A 22,834-nucleotide genomic window follows, 5' to 3' on the forward strand; every position below is an offset into this window, starting at 1 on the left:
TCTAAACGTACTGTGTTGGCTGACACTGTGCTACAACATAGTGGTACCCATGTCTGGCAAACACTTGCTGCTTACGGACACACTAACGAACCTTTTCAGAAGCCTTCCTCTTCGCATTCTGCTAACTTATATGACTCAGGAGTACAAAACCGAGAATTCTGGTGCAATATGTCATGTTTTCACAGGCAAAGTTTTATATGCTCGCGTCACTAAATATGCAACGTGGTGCAGCATTACGTGGTTTTGTTTTTTTAAAGGGCTGTAAAGGAGTGGTAACACAGTAGTTCAGGTGCATACCTCAATGAAAGGTTGGACTTCTTGCTTTCCGTGGGGAAGAAAAATATAAATAAAAGGAGTACTGAATAAATAAAAGGTGTATTGAAGAGTAACAGTGTGGCACAAACCTGTTCGTTAATAATGATCCAGTGGCTGGAGTACTCAGTAGTGTGGGGAGGAGGCTGTGGACCAGACCACTGAGGTGCTGAATCTCACAGGAGACCGCAGCCCTGGAGACTGTGTGTGTTTCATACCAGATCCTCACTGAATAATTACTGGGAAGGAGAACAGCCATTAAAACAAACGAGAGAGAGAGAGGTCGCCTGGGGAGACCAGAGGAAGGAGCACCGGGAACGGCTGGAGGTCCAGAGCCACTGCCCGCGGGGAGGACCAGAGAGCTGGGACTGTCGGTCTAGGGAGGGAGAGGCTGGACGGAGACGTGATAAACATTGCAGCGTGTAAATGGCTGCAGGAGGGCAAGAGGGAGTGGTCAGTTTCTGTGTCACTGTTAGGTGTGCTCCACAACTAGCAGGAGCAAGATGAATGGCCTTACCTGGCAGCAAGTAAGAGCTCAGTAATGAAGATAGTGAGAAAAGGGTGTATTTACGTGCATATAGTGAGGAAGGGCAGCTCTGAAGTCTCTCGGAATGTACTTGATTTTCACAGAAGCCAGAGAAACGGCTGCTAATGAGAGAGGTATAGCTGATCCTGACATGGGGCAGGAACCTCTGAGGTTCCATAAGCCACATTTTCTATTATCTGATGTAAAATGGAGACAATTCTTTCTCCTTTATAAATACATGCTTTGCAAACTTTTGCCATCTCTACATTTCAGTGAATAAGATTTGGATTTTTCAGATATTATAACTACCTAAAAGCAAGGAACGTCTGTTTCTTGCCTAGGATGAAGACTCTTGCCCCATAGCTTTTCTTTCTCTTCTGTTTTTGCACAACCTAAAACCAGACTAAATAATGATAGACAACTACAACATCACCTATAACTCCATCTCAGCTAACAGAAAATGCCCTGGCAGAAGTCAAGCCTTTTGCTTGTTCTATTTCATTATTAATTCATGGCTGGGCACTGAAATCACAGAGGCGGATTGGGATGCCACAGAGGTTGGGATATTTATAACCTGAAGTGGTTTGGTTTACGGAGGAAGTAGTTATGGCTCTGGAAGGACTTGTTAAATTTTGTGTTGTGCTGCAGAGTCCCCGTGTAATCATGGACAAATCAATTAGCTTCTCCGTGCTCTAGCTGCTCATCTGTAAATGGAGATGGTGGCACATCTCTGCCTTATAGGTGTGCGGTTGCAGCAGTGATAGAGACACCTAACAGATGTGCAAGACAGTTTCAGAGAACAGCAGCAGACAGCCTGAGGAAACCCTTTCCTTGGGAAATTTGGGACGTTCAAGAGAGAGATGTATATGTCATTCTGTCGAGACAGGTTGTGAAAAAATACGGTGTCTATGTGAACTGTTGACTATGTCCTGTAGTAGCACTTTCCTCATTGCCTCTTTCCAAAGTAGATGCTATAAAACGGTGAAAACAAAACTTGCATGGGGAAATTAATCTTTTGAAAGCTGGGGGAAGTCTCTTTTGTATATCTTTCTGGATTTGATGGAAAACTTGTTACACAGAAATAATCGGGCTTCACTGGAGGCCCTTCGATGGCTTTCTGGGAGTATAATGCCATAAGCAATGTTGGGTGGCAGCAGCAGGCTCGTATTTGTGTCATCTGTTACTCTGAGGAAGCATCAAAGCTTCAAAAGATTTTCAGGAAGGGGGAAGGGAGGAGAGGATTTAACTGGAGTGCATCATAAATAGACCAAATCCTGAGATGACAATTTCAACTGTTTACAATAAGCATGAAGTAATTCAAAACACATTCTGGGACATTGGGGTTGTAAAGTCCTGGTACACATGGGCTGTGTTGCAGAGCTGTCTGAGCTTTAACTAGCAGTGAACGGAGACATGGTGATGGGTTCGGGGATTGTTGGGTTTTTTTGAAGGATCGTCTGAATGAAAACACGTTCAGTCTCAAATTGGTTGTGAGTGGTTGTTTTTGGTTGTTGTTTTTTGTTTGTTTGTTTTCTTTCAGTATCTTTTCTGCAGTTCTGTGTCAGTAGCTATGAAGGCAGTAGATGGGATGCAGAGCGTGGCATGTTGGGAGCAGATAATACTGTGGTTGGCCTAATAGAAATTTTCAGGTGTTCAACAGATTTTTTCACTCAGTGCTCCTCAGTAATATATCTCTTTTGTGGTTACCAACTCTTCCCAATACTAAGCTGGAAAATATGATTTTTCTGTTTTGGTTGTTTTTGTTTTTTTTTCCCCTACAAAGAATAGTTGGTTTGTAGTTCTAGGTCTCTCAGAAGACAGTAAATCTCCAAAGCTGATGGAAATTCAACAGCATATGGCACACCATGCAGCTAGTGCAAATACCTTAATACTCCAAGTATCATAGCCCATCCCTGGGGAAACTTGTGTTTAAATTTCCACTGGGTTTAATCCCGGGGGTGGGGGTAGGGGTGGGGAATAATCTCTGGAACTGAAATAAGACACAGAGAATTTGAGACTCTCACCAACATTTAAATCAGTGTGTTGTCAGAGCTTTATTGCATTTCTCAAGCGAAAGCACATAAAATAAACTGTCTCAGATGACCCTTATTTTTCTGTCTTACCTGTGCTAATTCACTGGCTTCTGGTATTGGGGAAGGCAGGCAAAGTTATAGCAGCGCTCGTACAAACAATGGAGTGACAAGAAGCGGGGTAAACATCGTAAATACATGCTTGAATGATATGTAAGCCTAAGAGCAACTGAAAGCTGTCCGGAAAGGTGGATAGACAGTCTTCTCTCATGATGGGATACTGTAGTAGCCTGTGTTTCGCAGAGGCAGGTCTCAGAAAGAGGTCTGGTTACATCCAGAGCGATCCAAATAAAGTTTGCAGTGTCAAACTTTACTTGCTCCTCATCTTTTAGCTGCAAGAGCAACTGCTGCTTTCTCCCATTATTTCAAAACTACTGTCAAACTTATTTTCCCCCAGTCCCTATGGGTATCTGACTCCAGCATCCACTGGCTGAACTAAAAAATATTGTTACTTATTCTGGTCCATAAGACTGAGGTTGAGCAATTGAAGCATTTTATGGGCCTTCTGCAGAATTTTCATTTTTCTGTGTTCTAACCCTGTGCAGTCAGTTCAGCAAAGAAACGGGAATATTTTTGTTCATTTACATTGTGTGGTAGAGGAGCTGAAGGTGACAGCAGACTTTTCTTTATACTTTTATCACATGTTGCAAATGCCTTTGAGATGTTTCTTTCTTTGTTATCTCAGAATTCCGTGCTATATTGATTTTTGCTTTTTCTCGAAGGGGCTGAAAATTTCAGCACTAACCCTGAAGCCAACTGAAATAATTGATTATCTGTTTTTACCTCCTCTTCAGTTATTTACCGCATGCCCTTCAATGGAGAAAGGGTGTGCTATTTCTGGATGATTTAGTGTAAAGCAGATCTTCGCTGAACTTTAATATCAATTTATATAACCTTGATACAGGGGTTATTTTCAGACGGACAAGTTTATCTAATATGTCATGAGAAAACTTGCTCTAGAAATATCTTTTATAGCTTATTCTTATTGAATCTATGGGTAATAAAGGAAACATTTTCTATAAGCTCAGTTAATAATTGAAAATAGTTATGCACATTATCTACGGGAGGGATTAGAAGCATACTGGCCTTCTATAATCTAGTTAGATATCTTTTAAAATGTACTTTTTAATTAATAGATACGCTTTGTTTACAGTTTTTTGTGTATATATTAATGGTAACGGCATTTTCATCTATGTTTTGTCTTTGCCTTTGTAGCAAGAAATATGTTGGACATTAATACTTCAAATCTCTGAGTATCATTCAGAAAACAACATATGTTTTTGTTCTAGAGAGTGCTTTTTTAGATAGGCTTTCCAAGATTTCCACACTACTTCATGTAATTTATTTTCTACAAGAATGTAAATGTATAGATAAGATATCTGTAAGTAAAGTGTCTTTCTAATTAAGCAGAAGAATGTGAGATGCTGCCCACAGGTTTGCGATATCATTTGCGTTACTAGGAAATCTTCAGATTCTTCTTTCTCTTAGGGCACATTCCAGGATATAAAAATGATTCATTTGTCTTGGAACTACAGCTTTGGAAAGTTTGTCAAGTTATCTTGAGTAGCCCAAGATTGGGGTAAAATTGCCCTTTCTATTAGGTTGAAAATATTAATATTTTATCTGTCTTTGTATAACTCATTCATCATCTTCAAAAGATCATCAGAGAGAAATTACAGTTTGAAAGAGTGGAAATTAAATACCATCTCCTCTCTTTCGGTTTGCATTCCAGTACTTGTGATGCAAAAGGAAACTTGAATCCAGAAGCATATCTGTGATTGCAATAACAAATTAGCAAAGAAGATTTAATCTGAGCCACATAATACGAAAAAATGTTTAGGGAGAATGAAGTCTGAGCTCAGAGATCTTGGCACAGACCTGGTGCAGTGGAGCAGTGCAAGTGGAGGGGAGCTGAAGGGATCTGAAAGTGAAGAACAGCATGTGAATTAAGCCAAATAATTAAGTGATTTAAGCATTAATCTAGCCAATCCTCTGAGTTCATTCAGAGAAGCAAAACATATATCATTGCTTCTCTGGAGATTGTTGCATTGTCAAGGATTCAGTTTAGCCAGGACATTCAGACCTACCCCTTACTTGCATTAAAAAAGTTCCCACATTTCTCATTGTCTGAAACTGATTGTATCTTTTTCCCTTTCAATAAATTTCATTTAGTTGCAATTACCCTGGCTTCCAAATCTTGAAATCAAATGAATTAATGAAAATGGAAAATCAGAACTCTTTCCTAATTAAGAACTGAGCTTTTCAAGGAATATGAAAGGATCTAATTTAGAGAAAGATGTTTGGAGAGCATGAAATGTGGCTTGAAGGAGATACATGTGCATTTAATATAACTTACTGAGCCCAGCCAGATTTGTATTGACAGGAAACAAAAAGCATCTGAAATCCTCTTTCAGTGATAGAATTATTTATGGGCTTTCTTGAAGTATTCTGAGTTGACTTTCAGTTCAGTGAAATGGGTGGCCATCTCAGCTTGCTTCTCGGTGGACACAGTTACTACTGTATTTTTCGTTATTGCTTTCTGTCTTAGTTAGCTGAACCATGAAAGTATCGGGAGGGGGCTGACGATGGTTTTCATTTTTGCTCATCAATGGCCGTGTAACCCTTCCGTAAGGATGTGGAGAAACCTCCATCACGGGACTGTCGCAGTCACTTGAGGATGGAAGTGACGCTGAAGGGACTTAAGGACTGGGCAGGTGGCTCAGAAAACTGGAATGGGCACAGCTCAGAACAGACTTAATTTTCTCTTGGCCCTGAAACACAGTTCTCATGGTCTGCTGCTTCCCCAGCATACACAAATATGTTGTGCATACAGTTGTTGTGCGTAGTGCACGGAGCTCATCTGCTTGTGCCCTGCTCAGCATGCCAGACAGCTCCCACTGTGGAGAACATTTTCAGATATAATCTGGAGGACGCCTCATTTCTTATCTTTGGGAACTTAGAAGTAATTATCATCACAATTCTTATCCCCCGCAGTGCACAGCATATTGTGAGTTCCCCACAAATACATGCCAAAACAACTACGTGCATGGACAGAGAGAAGAGGTGTCTCTAAAGAGGGTCAGGTTTGCTGTTCAGCTCCAGCTCTGTTAAAACACAGTGGATGTGTGGGTGGCAGAACGTAGAGATATTAAACTGGAATACTCACAGAAAGTACGGCAGGACAAAGGGGGTAAGCTGCATAAAACGTATTGACAGTGGGCAACTAGTTGACCTACAGTCTTTGACACAGTCCGTGCCTGACCTTGAGTTTTTGAGTACGTTGGAAGAATATGACATTGTCATCAAACTCCTGGGAAAAGGAGGTCACGGTCCCCAGAGTCCTTACAAAGAGGAGGAATTTTACTTTTAAAAACTGTGGGTAGTTTTAAATCCAAGTGGGATCTACTAAATTTACATGGCATAGTCCTCAAAGAAGTTCACCTACATTTTAAATTGGCAAATATCAACAGCTGCTCACTCACGTTATAATTACCCAAATTGCAAAGGACCGTCTGCGATGAGTTCTCTTCAATAACTAAGTCTACCCAGACCCACTGCAATTGCTTCCTAGCTGCCAGCTCTATTAAGTTTTGTTTTGTAACACTTTACTACAGAACAGACACGTTTGTTTTCCTTGCACAGCCTTCCACGAAGCATTGTTTAAGCAGCACATAATGTATTCCAACAATGAGGTACTTTTTGCTTCCATCTGTTTGATAGCAAAATGAACAGTTGTGATTCATACGTACAGTGTAAATACTGCATAATGACGATGGGTTTACTTTGAGAAAATTCCAGCTTATTTCATTCCTCTGCCAGGTTTGTGTCCATTTTTGTATCAGGGAAAAAATTCTGATGCTGGGCCTGAACTTTTCAGGTGTTCACCATTTCTCTAGCAGAGTGACCCGTGGTGGTGCAGAGGTGATAGCACAAGGCTGCCACAAGCAGACGTGGTAGCGCAGCAGGTGCTGGGACGGTGAGCTGCCACGTGCTCCTCGGACCTGCAAGGCTGTGTGGTGGTAACCAGTTGTCTTTTCCAAATATAAAGCCACACTCCCCCAGGGGCTGACATGGCTGTGGATATTTCTATTTTAACCTTCTGGGGCAACACAGTAAGGAAAAAACTATGTAGGAGAGGACTGATTTTTTTAACCAGTCTTTCAACCAGACTCTGCAGGAAGGTTGTTTCTTTGTTTTGGTTTGTTGTTTGTTTGGTTTCGTTACTATTAAAAAGACCTTTCTATTTGCTGATTGTTCAAAAAGTTAAAACCAGCGCTGGTGCAAGCAGCCTCCTGCCCCATCTCTTTGATGAGGTCGCGGTGTGTCAGAGGATGGGCAGGGCAGGGTCTTTCCTGTATAGCTATATATCCACACATATATGTGGATATACATGATATATTTTATGATATAATATATAATAAGATATATGTGATATAAAGATGATAATTTATATGGTCTCTATATAAAAATAATAAGATATATTATATATGATATAAAGATGATATATTTATATGATATAACTACATATCCACAACATGGGTTGTGATAGAAAACACCCCCCTCCATCAGACTCAGCTGAAAAAGCACGGCTGCTCTTGACCTGCCTCCAAGCTGAGGGCCTGCCAGTCATGCCGATGGTCCGGGTGGAAGGTGCTGTGCTCCATGGAGTCAGGTCAGCACCTGAATGACCACGTTTAGTGGCCTTAGAGAGCTTTGCGGGGACAGTCCTTTAAGGAGCTGGCAGGCAGCACCCAAAGCGGGGATCTGTTTGGGATACATTGCAATAAATGAGAGCTGGCTGAAAGCATACGTATTTTTTATTATTTTTATTAGTTGTTCTTAATACAAAATTGAGTTCACAGTTTGGTGCAGCCATTCCCACTCAGTCAAAACCATATGTTGTTGCATTTTCCTTTCTTCCTTCCTTTGTGATTCGTGAATCTAACGAATCACCCCCTCCCAGATGCGGAGCAGACTCCTTGCAGGTCATCAGGCACGCAGAGAAGTGTAATAAATACACACCGAATGCTGGTTTATGTTGGTTTGCATCCATCCTGCTGCAAAGATACAGGAAGGGCTTCCATACCTCGCATTGGCTGGTTTGTGTTACAGCACGCATCCTTCTCCCAAACCACATCCTGACACACAGCGGAGCTCGTTCCCGATCAGCTTTTTTCAAAGTGTTGGCAAAACCAGCCCCCTTTTTCATAATTCACTCATGTTTGTTTTCTGAACTTGTTTTTAGGAGTCTTTGGAAGATTTTTTTAGTTTCAAAGTTTGTCCTGAAAAGGGAGTGTTGATTTTTGACCTATTTTTAACCAATATAGTTCAGCAGATAATTGCATAGCTGCTTTAAAAACCAAGGCTGCCCCATTTGCACTGCATAGGTTTAATTAAAAAGCAAGAGAGAACACATTTTACTTTTCTTTATTTAACGTATAAAGTTGTGAATTTTCTGTTAATCCCTGTTTAGCTGGCCAAATGCACACAAGTCTGCTTCAGCAGAACTTCAGTGCCCGATAATGAAAATATGGTGTAAATGTTGCATTCAGCTTTCATGCCTGACTTTTTACTGACACCAAATAAATTCATAGCATAGCTACTCAGCCTCAGAAGATGCAGATTTCTTTAAAACATCAAACTGGTTATTTTGGATTTACTCCTGAATTATTTGATTCATAATGTTATGACATTTTGAACGTCTTAGCTAGGTTATTCTTTAATTTTTAAAAAATGTAAATCAGGAATACCTCACAAAAAGGATGTAGCTAAATTGTAAGCATGCTTTCCCTTTCCCAGAGTAGTCATTAGCTTTGCGTTTCTGCATGGAAACCAGGAAGCTGTGTGCTAGAGCTCTGTAGTTTTATTGATTTTGGTCTGGCACAATTAACTTCTCAGTTTCCTCTTTCTTGAGCCTTACTTGCTTGGGTTTTTAACTCTAGATAGGGATCCTGGGACACCAACAGTGAGCAAGGAACTGTTAATTTAAATAGCCCTTTATAGAGATTTGTTGGAGCTTCAGCAGATGTTTCCAAATAACCTGATGGCCAGGGGCTGGGACCGCTGGCAGTATGAGGCAGTGCACCTACAGTTTTGGTTTTGCTTTTTCATTTTGATTGAAAATCTTTTTAGCTTATGAAGAGAAGTCTGCTGCTTGGGGTCAGTCCCAAGGTTGTTCTGTTACTCCTATTTTATGCATGTCACACGAGCTCCGTGGTGGGGTTTTCTGTTCCTGTAAGGAAGCCTGGGAAGAGGCAAAGAGCTGCTGCTGTTGCACTGTCCCTCCCTTAGGACCTCATGGGCAATGAATGGTTCCTGCTGTGCCTTGTGGTGGGCAGCAGGTGACAGGTCGCTGGCTGGCGGTGAAGGGGACAGGCAAAGAAGAGGGTGGAAAAGCCTGACCGCCGCCAAGCAGCAGATTCTTGCGCTATACAAGGAGGTACTGAAAAAGGTGGGGGTGGGGGGTGAGTGTGTGTAGAAAAAGAAATTTGGGTTAGAAACAGTGCCTTACTGATAGAAGAATCTTGCATCTATTTCTACCATCAGCAAGGAGAAGAATATGATGATTCTGTTTTCAAAGAATCACTTTATTTTAAAGTTGGGAACAAACTTAGAAGGTCGTTGGTTTCCTACGTTGTTGGAGTGGCTCAGCCAATTTGTTAAGGGGCTCTGATTCTTTGCTACGCCATTTAAAAAAAATAAACAAACAACAACAACAAAAAAAACCCAAAAAACCAAAACAACCAACCAACTGCAAAATACTCTGTTCTCTTTGTTGCTACTCATTATATACAGCCACAGGGATACATGCTTGTCATTTGACAGTAAGGAAAGCACAGCTGAATTTGCTGCCCTCAGGAACTTGCAAAACAATATGAATTAAATGTTTATACTTTTCATGCCCGCATGAAATATCACTTGGTTTTGGAGGTGTTTGCAAGAAACATAGCCTCTTGTGTTCACTCCTAAACTAAAGCCCAAAGTAAAAGAAGAAATACTTATTGATTTAAAAGCAGTGCATGCAATTTATAGTATTTGTTGCTCATTGTAATTACCTTAAATGTATATTCTTTGTAGACAGCTTGCATTTGTTGGATTGAATTCCAGTTATCATGGTAAGATTCCCTAGGTGGCTTTATTTCTTATAGATTTCCCAGTTTTGTGTATTACGGATAGAAGAGGAGTAATACCAGACCAAAAATATGATACCTATAAACATACCTTTTAGCTTGTGAAAGCACCGACACAGAAGGTCAGTGTGTGATAAATAAAGGGGAGTGGGAGGTGGGGTATTTTTTCATATAGATAGCAGAAAATGGCATAGCATTTATCCCTACTGGAATTAATGTATTCTTTCGTCAGTTATGCAATTTCTAATTCCTGATGTTAGCTCTTCAGATATGAGAAAAAGCATCTAGATTTGGTGGAATGTAACTATCTGATATATCTCAAAAGTCCTTCATTTCCAGAGCTATGCTTAAGAGCTAACATAAACTTAGAACCCTCACTTTTTTTGTGTTGGAATTTCTGTTTTCAGGAACATACAGGGGAATGTAAATAGGGTTTTATCCTTCGAGTAAATGTTGGTCCTTTTTGCATGGTTTAAAAAATACTCCTGAATTATCCCCTGGGAGAGCACTTTGACTATCACATCATCAAGTCTGGTTTGATGTGTGTTAACGCTGGGGGAAAACAGGTAACCTAAAGGCAGCAGTCCTCGTCGGCTGTCTTTGGCCATGTGAGTAGGTAATTCTGGGTGAATGAACTCGCATGCATTTAGTTTCGTTCTAAACACCTGCTGAAGTTTCAGAAACATATTCTGGTTTCACTATTCCCCTCCCTGTTTTCATAAACAAGCATGGATTTGCTTCTGCACCCACCTGCCTTGTACAACACTGTGCTAAGCTACCAGCCACAACCACGTCCGTATCACAGCTCGGCTGGCTTTGTGTAGTGGTCAAAATAAACTGCACACTGCTTGCATCTCTGTGTTCTTTATGCATCCTATGGGAAAATGGTACTTTGTTGTCATGGTCCGGTACAGTGATGATAAGCTTTGTGCAAGGCTGGAGTGGCTTCTAGAATCTCTTCTTTCTCCTCTGCTTCTCACTGATGACGTTATTTCTCTTGCTTCAATCTGAAGTCCAAGCAACTAATTATTAAATGTGACAGTCCATGAGTTTTTGCTGTGTTTTCATATTTGCCCCGTGTTAAATGTAACAAGCCTTGTTGCATACAACTAATTGCAATCTATAGTTCTTCTAATTTTTTTTCCTCCTTACTATCTTGCCGATTTTGACCCATTTGAGGCTAGGAGTGTTCCACCAGTGACCTGTCAGGACAGTTCACGTGAACTGTGGTCTGGCGTGTAACAAGCAGTTCACGGGTGTAGGTCAACCACAGGCAAAGTTGACCCTGTTGCAAAGTTGGCTTTAGTGAAGTTAATAGCAGCTCTGGAGGGGCTAGAAACCACTTTGTTGGATTAAACAAACCTGCCTATTTCAGTCTACCATGTTAGGATATAATTTAAAACCTTGAAACCAGAGAAGCAGAGTCATCCCTTTTGTTTCTGTGTCTTGTGCTGATCTCTGTTCTCAAATACTGGGTTTGGACATCTGATACAGCTCACAATGCATTTCTCTTTCCAAATGAATTAATGTTTATTTACACTCTTCCCCTTGCCCACAGATTTTTCTGTTTATTTCTATTATGTATTGCTAGAATCTTTATTTATTTATTTATTTAAATCTATACGTGCTGGTCTAACTCATGTATCTTAATCGAGTAAAATCTTTCATCTTTTATAGAGAGGAATTTACAAAGATAAATGTATTAGGACTGTCCACTTAATCAGTTTTCTGTCTCTTCAAATGTAATAAGAAATGACATGAAGTACTCTATACCAATCTCAACAGCCAGTATCAGGGGAAAAACTCAGAGCACCACAGTGTGATCACAGTGCTGCCAGCTCCACAGCCCAAGGGAAGAGATGATCCAGCAATGATTAAGACTTTTTCCTAGATTACTGTGCAGAAAAATATGCTCAGTGACAACAACTTTGTATTCAAATTCCAGAATGGGCATCCCACCAAGGTGAACAAATGTACTCCAAATGGACAGCTACTAGTATTTCAGGCATAAAACCAGATTTATTTGTTTTGGTTTTTTTTAAGGCTATCATATGATTATTATTCAAAAGCAGTCCCGGAAAGTATGAGTTCAAAATCTGCTACTGAGACTTGGTACTCATGGTGGTGTGATAAAACATGAGCAACTAAAGGAAAAAAAGTATTATTGCTATTTTTGAGCCACTGTTCTTGAAATGCCTTGATGCCTTTACCAGAAGGAAGGTGCCTGTTTGCTCACCTCCGTGTTTAGGAAGCATGCCTTTCAAACAGTTTGCATGCTGAGTAGACAAAGACAGAAGGATGAAAGCTCTTGCCATGTCCATTTTGCAGAGGCAGGTTGGAAGAAAGAGGTGGAAAGGGAAAGCGAAGCCCAGGAAGAGCTGAGGTGCTACTTGTTGGCTCAGCTGGAGGGTTTGCTGTTCCCACAATGAAACACAGCTGTCCCTAAGCCACTACACAAGTCCATGGTAGAGCTGGGCTCCCAACACCACCTCCAGGTTCACAGGGGAAGCCCTTAATCCCAAGCCATCCTGTCTTTTCTTTTTCTGTATTAATATCTCTAGGCTGGTGTGATTAAAAAGAGAAAAATTTTAACAGTAATTAAAAAACTTGTACTATTTAAACTAGTTTTACTAGCGCGTGGTGATTTCAGCTCCATTGTAAGAAAACAAGAGAGCTTCTCTGACTCAGAAACAGGCTGCTGACTCACCAGCTTCCAGTTGTTCAAGTAGTGCTTTATTCATTTTTTTATTTGTTTTATCAGAGAGCATTCTTGCTTAGCCTTAACTTAGTGTTTTCACTAATTTCCTTCAGAATATTAAGTTTCGCTTCTAGCAATTCAAACCGATGTCCCTCAGCAAGCAAACAAGCAAGGAGCAAATTAATGGGAAAAATGCTTTTCCTCTTCGGCTGATACAATTTGATGTAGATTTTGAAAGTAAATCCCCTAAATAAGAGGGAAAATTTTGGGAGAGTACTACTTCAATTATCCTGCAGTCAGTGCTGCCTCTTAGGATATCAGGGAAAAGTTTGCGTGCACTGATGAAATCTTCTCTTATGCCACAAAAACATTGCCAAAAAGAAAGCATCAAACCGTAGCTGAAGAGTAGAAAGAACTAGAAACATCAGTGTAGACAAAAGAAGGTGGAACCATGCAAAATCAATCATTATGGTTTAAATAACGCTACCTTCATAAGGTTCACTTTACTTTCATATTTGATAATTTTAAAGGGATCGATGTGGGAATAAGTGCTGGTATCAGCATGGAAATTATTTTTTGTGGTTCTTAAGAAAGGCTTATAACAAGTGTTTCTTTCTGAAATGTTCTGAGCAGAATAGTATGTGCTTTTTCGATTATTCTAAAGAGAAAATATAAATGAGCAATCTAATATCTGTATTTATAGTGATTCCTGTTTCATCTTGATACTCAGTTTTGAAAATATTGATTGTAAGGGGAGAGTATTACAGTGCTTCATGAGATTCAAAATGAGCTTTTGAGGTCTTGTAGCAGAACTGTGCAAATACTTTAGGGAAGGCTCCACCGCTGCTGCAAAAAAAGTAAAAGATCTGAGTTCATCTCACAAGTGTATACATTAAAAAAAGGGAGACAACCCCCACCCACCCCTCAGACCTAACCCACCCTTTCTGAATTATATTTATTTTTCTTTCACATTAGAATTGTATCATTTTAAGTTCCTATGTGTTTCCAATCGCTATACCACCCGAGCAGCGTGTGATTTTTACTGGATTTATGCTTAGGACTGCCAGTCAGAATAAGAAAAAATATAGTTTCATCTCTTTCCAGATGGCAAACAAGGAAATGAGCTGTTTGTTTGAAAGAAAAATCTATGGTAAAGCAAGAATTTGAACCTGTGTGCCATACAAAGCAGTCCAGCATCCTAACTGGGGACAGTGTTGTGCTCGATAGAGAAGTTTCAGCTTTAGGAGTTCTCCCAGATACGTTTTTGTCTTGTGACAGTCTGTTTTCTTCTGCAGCTGCTTTTTTAACTTTACAGCTTACTAACATCAACTGACTTTCAAGTAAGTACCACTGTGAGCTCATGAATAAACATAGTTATCATTTGCATATTAACAGAGGACCTTTCGCTGAAAAGAATCCATTTGTGCTACTGCAATATCTTCATTCTTTACTGTATTATATTGAACTAATTGTATCTTACTCTCTCAGAACCCTATAGTATGTATATCTTACGGGGTTTGGAACCAATGCACTAATATTAAAGTGGTAATCAACACTCCTAAATATTCATGCCAATAAATGACTCCCATGTGTTTGCTGAATGCCAAGGATAGTCTGAAGCATTTATTTAGCATTGCAGCAGGATCTGGTTTCTGAAAAGTTTACGTAGATGCAGAATTTCAATATTGTTGCTGTTTTGCATGGGGAGAGGAAAAAACGTGTTTGGGTTTGCCTGAGCAGTGGGGCAGGACACTTAGAAGAAAGTGATGGTATGTCAGTCACAATCTGTGCTTAATAATGTCTGAGAGCACTGGGGAGTTGTCAGCTATTTTTTATTATAACAAAATTGTAATTTTGTTTAGTCTACGACGTCCTCCTCACAATTTCACTTTTTAATAAACATCTACAATTTTCCAAATAATTTAAAAACCATTGCATTTCATGGGCGGGGTGCTCTGACTGTCACGCAGCCGGGGCTCCATCAAGGCACCCCTGTAAGCAGTCGCAAATTCAGACACATTTCTCAAGAAATCAATTAAATACTATAACCCTAAAATTATCCTGCTTCACTACTGCAACTGGCTGACATAAATCTTCAGAAAAGCATATTGAGTGCACAGAGGAACAACTGATATATTGAGCTACTGTTGGAATTTCAAAACAAGGAAATACTGTCTCGCAAACCAGTAAGTTTGTTTAATGAAATGTAAGTTAAGTGTAAACAGTCTTAAAATGTATGGGAGTTCAGTCTTTTGGATGAAGGTTAACTAGCATATCGTACACTGTGTCGTCTCGTTTGAGGTACAGTTGTAAGAGCCCATATAGGTGCACTGCCTCTTTCTGCAAACAGATGTTGGAGCCTGCGCTCCCTCCTGCCTCTGCGGGCAAATGGCTCACCAGACCTTCCTGATGCTCCTTCACAGCTTCCAAAAAATAGTGGATTTACCTTCGAATGCTTGAGATGGAAAAAAAAAAAAAAAAAAAAAAGGTTGTTTTACAGTCAGGGGAATGGCAATATGAAGATTGCACACAGTCATCAGGGTGCTGAAAATGCAATCCAGCTGTCCTGATCCCTGCTCCACGCTGGAGTGCAACTGGGATTTCCGTGTGCCCTGCTGTTGATGTCTTGTTTAGAAAATTCTCTTAAATACTTGTATACATACAAATACTTTGTCTATTGTTCTCACAGAGATGCTTGATAATACTGTTGACCATATTTTTAATTGCTCCAACACCAGTTCTTCTATTTTTTTAAGCTAAAACTTCCTAATACCTTATGAAAGGTTTAAAACACATATTAAAATATTTAGCTGTTTATAGGGAAAAAATAGTTCAGCATGACTGTACATTATGTTTAGTTTCCATGATCACATGTGCAGTTCTACATGTGAATGCTGAGCATACTCAGCCTTCAGGGAAAAAGTGTTTCTATTAGAGCCACCCTGCTGACGGTGATCACAGCACTACAGGTCTGCTCTTAATGCAGGATATTAAAGCTTTGAACATAGATATCTTAAACTGAAAACGGTCATGCAAAGCCCCAGCCTGATTATCTGTACCTCACTTTATAAAAATAGCACAACAAGATTGAGCATTAATAAGATATTAGTGTTTAATGTAGGTATGCTATTATATGGAGAGGAAAAAGAGGAAAACTCAAAACTGTCTCAGATGTCTCCTGAACTGATGTGTCCTGTACCACTAACGCTTATCTTCCCAGGCAAGTTGCACTCTGATGTGCAAAGCTGCAAGTGATGCAATTGCTTCAGGGCACACGGTGATGTCTGGAGGACTGGGTGTGAAATCCTGCAGCCCTGTGCCGCCTCTCGATGTTTGCTCGCGCTGAGCTGCGGCACCACGAACACTTCTCTTTGTAGCTGCTTGCTCTTCCCCAGCAGGGCCTGATCCTGCAGTGACAAACACGTGTCCCCTGCCTGTCAGAGCTGGGTGCGGGGTGATGGGCTCTGGGTTTGGACGCAGCCAACTCCTGTTTTCCTTTTTCAGAATCACCCAGCGCTGCTGCAGTTTGTAATACAAGCAGAAAGCAAACATCTAGTCATCAATCTGGAGAGGAATGAGTAAGTACCCTTGTTGCACGTTCACTTTGTACTGGAGGTTCTGAGAGAAGGGTTATAATTTTAAAATTGATGGTTTGAAAGTAACCCGGGGCCAAGTTTGCTACCAGTCCCTTTATGGAACAGGCCCCTAACAACAGCTCTTTGTTCCAGTTTGGAGTGTATTTGCACACTGCTTATAGAGCAAGAAACTCTATGATCATCTGCATTTATGTGGGACTGAAAATGGGCATGTTGCCTCTCAGTGTTTTCCTGTTGATCATTATTTTTATTTGATTTGGGTTTGTCCTCCTTTCCTGTGGTAAGACCTTTTATTTACAGTTACATGGAAACTCCTACAGTCTTTGGAAAGTCTTTTGGGGAGCTCATCCTTCCTAATGCTGAGCTCATCCTTCCTAATGCTGCCCACGATCATGGTTCATGGTTGCCTCCGTGCAGTGGCTGTAGGCATCTGCTTAGGGATGATGAGTCAAGGGTTTGGGCTTACTCCCTGCTGGACTTTGAAGTGGGAGCTCTCTGGGTTTGCTGGCGAGGGGCTGGATGGGATGTTTGCGCTTTTCACGAGGCTTGTGACCAAAGCTTAGCTTGAGCCCTTATTTGTGAGCCACAAATATTGCATCTTCTCCCATGTGCCCTTGGCAACTCCTGCTGGTGTCCGTAAGCTTTCGGAGCAGGATAGTGGGGGCTGCTTTGGAGGTGGTCCCACAGAGTTTTTACAGAGCGGTACAAAGGGGTACAGAGCCATACAGAAATTAAGTCAGTTCTCTGGAAGTACGTGACAAATGGAACCAAAGTCATCAAAGTCTTAGTCTACCTTCTCAACTGTTCAACTCCTTTTCCTTTAAGAGCATCTCCAGAATACATTGTGAGGATCCAGATCAGGACAGCTATGTGCTGCTCGTCAAAGGAAAACCAAAGATCACTGTCAACGTAGGGAAAACTTTTTATAAATGTTAGCAAGGATCTGTGTGTTCTGTACATTTCCCTGCTGTGAAATAAAAGCAGCAGAGGTATTTTTTTACTGTAATAGAGACCATAGATGTAAGCGGCGCAGCTTTATGTGTTAAGAGGAAGGAATGTGCATGTGAAAGCAAATGTCCAAGGGAGGCCCGGTACGTGCTGCCTCGGGCTGGTGATGGACAGCTGCAATGGAAAATGATGGGGCACCTCTTCAGTCCTCTGTAGGAAAACAATTTTTATTTCCAGTCTTTTGGATGAACTCTTAACATTACCCAGCTGTGATAAAATCCAGTCCACTTTATTATTCAACATCAGGCCCAAAACTTGAGCTTTATTTACATTATTTTTAATGCTCCTTAGTTGTTCATTTCCTATCCTTGAAGGGTATGTGGATCCCCATGCTCTGTTTCAGTAACTGCAGGAGAATTTAATTCCTTTAGTAAACAGGGATTTAACTTTATATTCTTTTAATCTTTGTCAAAGGGTGTGCCTTCCTTCAGGAATGGGAAGTATGTGGCAATTGAGGAAACTATTTACATTCCATGTCAGCGATTAAAAGAACATAAAACTGCTAATACAGGCCTTGCTGAACATACCAAACTCTCTTGTACCTGTAATAAAGTCAGATTTAGAAAACTGTAAGATACAGTCTCCACCCCTTTTAGAAGCAGGACAGGAAAGTACAGTAAATTAACTCCATAAGCATGTTTGCCTAACCAGATTCGGAGACGCTGAGATCCGCTCCTTAAGAAATATAGTATTTATCAGTGATTACTTTTCAGCTTTCCTACCTCTGTGGTGGGATGTCCACCAGAAGATTTGCATTCTAGAAGAGTTGTGTATGGTGTTAACAACATGAGGTTCCTCATCTTAGCAGGAACTACTAGGTAGTGTTGTAAAACGGTACGATCAGCCTTGCCCGTGTTTGCCCCGCGTAGCACATGAGGCAGTTCATAGATCCCAAACCACAGAAAAAGTTGGTCATGGTTTTGCAGAATCATTTCTCCCTTTTCTCTGGTATTACTGACTTTGATTTTTCAGAAGAAATAATGGTCTGAGTGTTGCAAGTCCGTGCAGAAATTGCTTCAGTGGCTGTGGGGGGTTGTCTATTTGTTGCCTGTTTCTGTAAATAACAGAGTGCATCGGTCTGCATGACTGCTCCGTGCTCCCCGGGGCAAACAGTATCGAGGCCTCTGTGCCTGCCCGTGGAAGCTGGTGGTTGCATTTCTTCTGTCTGGAGTGACGGTGCCAGGCATTTTGTCACTGGCATGGAGAGGCCAGCGCAGCAGAGGAGGTGAGTCATGTGGGGCATGGAACAGGCAGCGCGCACGGCGCTGCTGCCGCCAGGGCCGGGGGGACCGCAGGTTCGTGGAGTGAAAAATAAGGTCCAGGAGAGAAATGAGAGAATGCATTTCTGCAGAGCAGGATAACAGCTGGTGGCAGTGGGCCAGATTGGACCTAAGGTAGATTATGGATTTGAGAGGTGTGAGAAGGCCATTGCATACCTGGAGAAGGGAGCAATGTTCCCGCGTTGCAGTTTCTGCCCACGTCTCCAAGGCTGCGGAGAAGACCAGCAGATGTGCATACAGACCCTGTCTCCTCCAGCCTGCTCCATCTTCCTGATGTTGGCATGAAACAGGCATCTTAAATATCTTGAAAGCATTGATGCTGAGCATTGGAGTAGCCATTAGATCAGCATGCTTTAGGCAGAAGTAGAGTGCTAAACACAAACATCTTTTCTCGAGTAATAAGTGACAACACATATGAAGCTCTGATATGTGTGCTGTTATTTTACTGTAGTTTCATGTAAAGCATGTTATTCCTTGGAGAATGGTGGGGGTGGAGGTGGATGGGACCCCTAAATTACATAATTTCTGCATTGGGTCATGCAAAAAAACTGGATGTGATTTTCCATGGTTAGTAGAAACAGCTGCTTTGAGTAGTCTTGACATTAAACTCCATTTATTGAAAACCTTAGAGATTTTCCAAACCTTGAGTTATATTTCAAAACATGATTCAGATGCATTAGGCAACCCCAAGTGGGGACTGATGTGTTAAACCATCTGTTATCTATGGAAATATTTAATGTCAGTTTGGTGTTTTCTGATATTTAGACTCAGCAAGATGTGTTCGTATGTACTGGGCAAGATGTTATAAGTTACTCCTGGAAGAGTTACTGGTACCTAATTTCACAGCTTAGGGTTTGAAGTCTTCTTTATGGTTTCCAGCTGTTACGATTACTTTTATACATATTCATTAAATATTTTAGTGATTAATTTTCAGGCATTGCACATTTGTGATTGCAAAAACAAAATCATTTGCTGTGAATTCAATTTTTCAATTGTGGAAGACCTGCTAGCAAGCTTACATTGTGAGTACATTTCTTACGATGATTTAGTTGCAAAATATGATTGCACTCTTGAGAACCTTAAGCTCTGTAGTACTTTAAGTGTTTTAGAAACACTTGTCGTATGGAGGGATTTCCAGAATCAGCAAAATCATCGATCAGCTGCAAAATAAACCACTCTTCAGAGCAGCTGACTGTACTGATGTGCATTACATCAATAATACTGATGCACTTCTTTTGTGCAAGGGACAGTAATGTGTGCACATATAAATCCCTTTAAAGTTGATTGCAGCAGGTTGGTTTTAGAGGAAAGTAGGCTTACCATTGTGTAAATGAAACAAAACCCCTGAAAGATTAAATCTGAGTTGGAGAGCGGAACGGTATGTGACTACTGGCTGTTTTTCTTCAACTGGAAACATTTTACACTCTGTCAGAAATCGGTCTGTATACAGCAAAGTACTTAAGTGTTCTTTTAACTTTAACATATAAGTAATCCAGGTAAAGTCAGCGAAATTACTTATTTTCCAAATTAATTTCATGCTTAAATGATTTGCTGACAAAGGTCATAATTATGGATGTCAAAGAAATATAACTTTGAACAGATGTTAGAGAGCTTTTTCAAGGCTGACTCCTGTGCATACCTGAGTCTATGGCAGGTAAAGATAAAAAACTGAGATAAACCAAGAGCATGTGAGGGCAAGTGTGGAGGCAGGATGGTTTTGCCCTGAGGACATGGACGTGGGCAGCACCTCAGGTGTGTCCTGGAGAGTTTCCTTCTGGCAGGACCTCAGTGACCAGCTTTGCAGAGGGAGCAGTGAGGGTGCCATCAGTGCGGCAGTGGTGGATGGGCCATTGGCAGTGCCCAGGGGACCGTGGAAATGGAGAGAAAACGCTCGAGTATTTTCGAGAAGTGGAGTTCAGTGTTCATTGCCCCATCACTTTACACACTTTTTCATCAGGTTCATAATACAGCCTTTAACAAAGCAATATGAAAAAGGAAATATATGAGGTTAGATTGCTGCCTTTTATTCCCTCAGTATTTTTTTTTTTTTAATCAGGAGGCAAAATCCACCCCAGGCCCCATCTTGTAAATCCCCTAGGATCCCAGAGATCTCCAGAAGTTTAGAGCACCTCCACCTTTCTCCCTTGCAGAGTTACCACTCCTACATGGAGGCACAATACCAGGGCTGTATTGGGATGTAATGGTCTGGTAGTGGAGGTCACTTGGAAAGCTCAGCTCCAGGGCAAAGGAGGATCCAGCAGTAATTCCCTCGGTCCGAAAAGCAGGCAGTGGGCGTCTTCATGCATGGTGCTAATGTGACCTGTTCCAATGAGGCTTTAGTGTTCAGAAATCTTTTGTATTCTTTGGTTAAAAGAAAAGTAGCAGTTTTCTCTTCTTTTCTGCCTGACCTTTCTGAATAGGAGCCCTGATTGGTGTGCAAGTGACATTCTAGCTGCATTACTTTAGCAGGGAAACAACCCATTTCCAGTGCCAAAGAAAATAGCTGACAAAATTTGTTAATGAATTGACACACTTGTATACAATCAATGGCTTGAAATACAGATAGAGGAAACAAATCTAAACAAACAAATACCCAACAGAGAAATGGGACCTGTCAGAGTATACTTGCTATTATAATTCTGTACTGTAACTTAGCCAAAACACTGTGACCTCTGACTGGTTTATCTGCAAATGCTGGAGCTGGCAGCTGCACTGCAGCGTTTCAGCATGAGCTGACAGTTGGGATTTCACTTTAATTGAAATAAAAGTTTCACTTTGATGCGAGTAACAATTTTCCCCTTCTGTAATGGTAACAGTCAAATGGTCTCCACCACATTGAAATGTGAAGATTCAGGTGCCACAGCTACAGTAACGACGGTGTCAATCCATGGCTTTAAGAGTACAGGTATTTGCTCTAGCTTTGTGGTATAAGGATGGCGTATTTAGTGTGGGCACCAAGATACCAAGATTTGGTCTGTCATTGGGTATTAGCATAGGTTGGTGTTAGCGATGGTAGTCAAGGTTGTGTGGCTGGGGCTGACCCGTGCCTGTGTCATTTTGGAGCTGTGTGTTGCAGTGAAAGGGTTCAGCTCCACCAGGGGAGAAATTGATGCTTTCTGGATCTGTTTTCTCTCTTCTTACATAAATACACCAAAAGAAAGGAACAACGAGAGAAGATATTTATACACTGATATAATATGCTGGAAGTGGTGCAGATAAAAGGACTGGAATTTGTATTCTGGAGACCTTGTGACCAAATGTCATAATCTCTAACACAGTCAAGCTGCTTCTCTCCCCATGCCCCGTAAAGCAGTGGGGCAATGGGGCTGTGCCAAGTCCCCTGGAGAGCAGGGAGGGCTCTGTCCCACCCACAGCCCAGACCCAGGGTCCGGGGGAGTACGTGGGGTCAGGAGAGCCAGCGCTGCTCTGTTCTTGCCCTGCAGCCTTGGCATATCTGAAGGACTGGGAGGAAAATCCCCTTTCTCAGGTACGAAAACTGAGATATGGGGAAGTTCAACATTTCTGTACGTGCCGCAGAGCGACAAGCCTTGTTCTCGAGCATGCAGAAGAATTAGAGTGCTGAGTAGGACAGGCAGTTTTCTCTGCACGAATGTTTTTCTGAGAATAGCAGTTTCCAGAGCTCCATCGGCTGACAGCTTTGAACTGAGTTAACACAAGGTTTTGCTTGTTCAGTGTCTATCAGACAGAGCAACCCTAGAGCTGTACCTTCCAATTAAATATATAACAATAATGGAGAGGGAAATGTACTTGCTGGTGCAATAAACTTAATAAAGAAGTGCCTGCTTCAGATTTCGTCCTCTACGTGTATGGCAGCAGTAGAAATACTATATTTTCAGAACTGTGTTTTAACCTGCCTTTGTACCGCAGAATGGGAGGTTTTCAGCATTTCAGGTTGACACCGCTCTGCAGCGAGGTCGGGGAGGAGAGCTGGCTATCAGCAATGTGTGCTCCCCCCTCCCGCCGGTGGGCTGGAGTCGGCTTGATTGCCACGATAACGAACACGCAGGCAAAATGTAATCATCTAGGACTGTAAAATAAATAATCAGGGGAGAGACAAGAGATAGAAAGGACTTTCTGGAAACCTCGTAATCTCCCACTGATAGTCCCACGCCAGCCCACGTGGCGCAGGAGCATTGTGCGGAGGAGAGATGGCCATGCAGCCAGCAGCGCAGG

At 41.4% G+C, this 22,834-nt stretch overlaps 1 protein-coding gene across 1 annotated transcript in view; it reads left to right on the forward strand.

Moving 5' to 3' along the window:
• The window catches only part of ADAM12 (ADAM metallopeptidase domain 12), a gene marked incomplete at its 5' end in the record, with an annotated part of 192,183 nt that overhangs the window by 31,422 nt on the left and 137,927 nt on the right, over nucleotides 1-22,834 (forward strand). Inside the window, 1 exon segment of the mRNA XM_080403123.1 lies at nucleotides 16,261-16,334. Coding sequence (XP_080259249.1) covers nucleotides 16,261-16,334 — 74 coding nt within the window.

The sequence above is a fragment of the Falco punctatus genome (assembly GCF_963210335.1).
Source record: "Falco punctatus genome assembly, chromosome: 9".
Classification (NCBI taxonomy): domain Eukaryota; kingdom Metazoa; phylum Chordata; class Aves; order Falconiformes; family Falconidae; genus Falco; species Falco punctatus.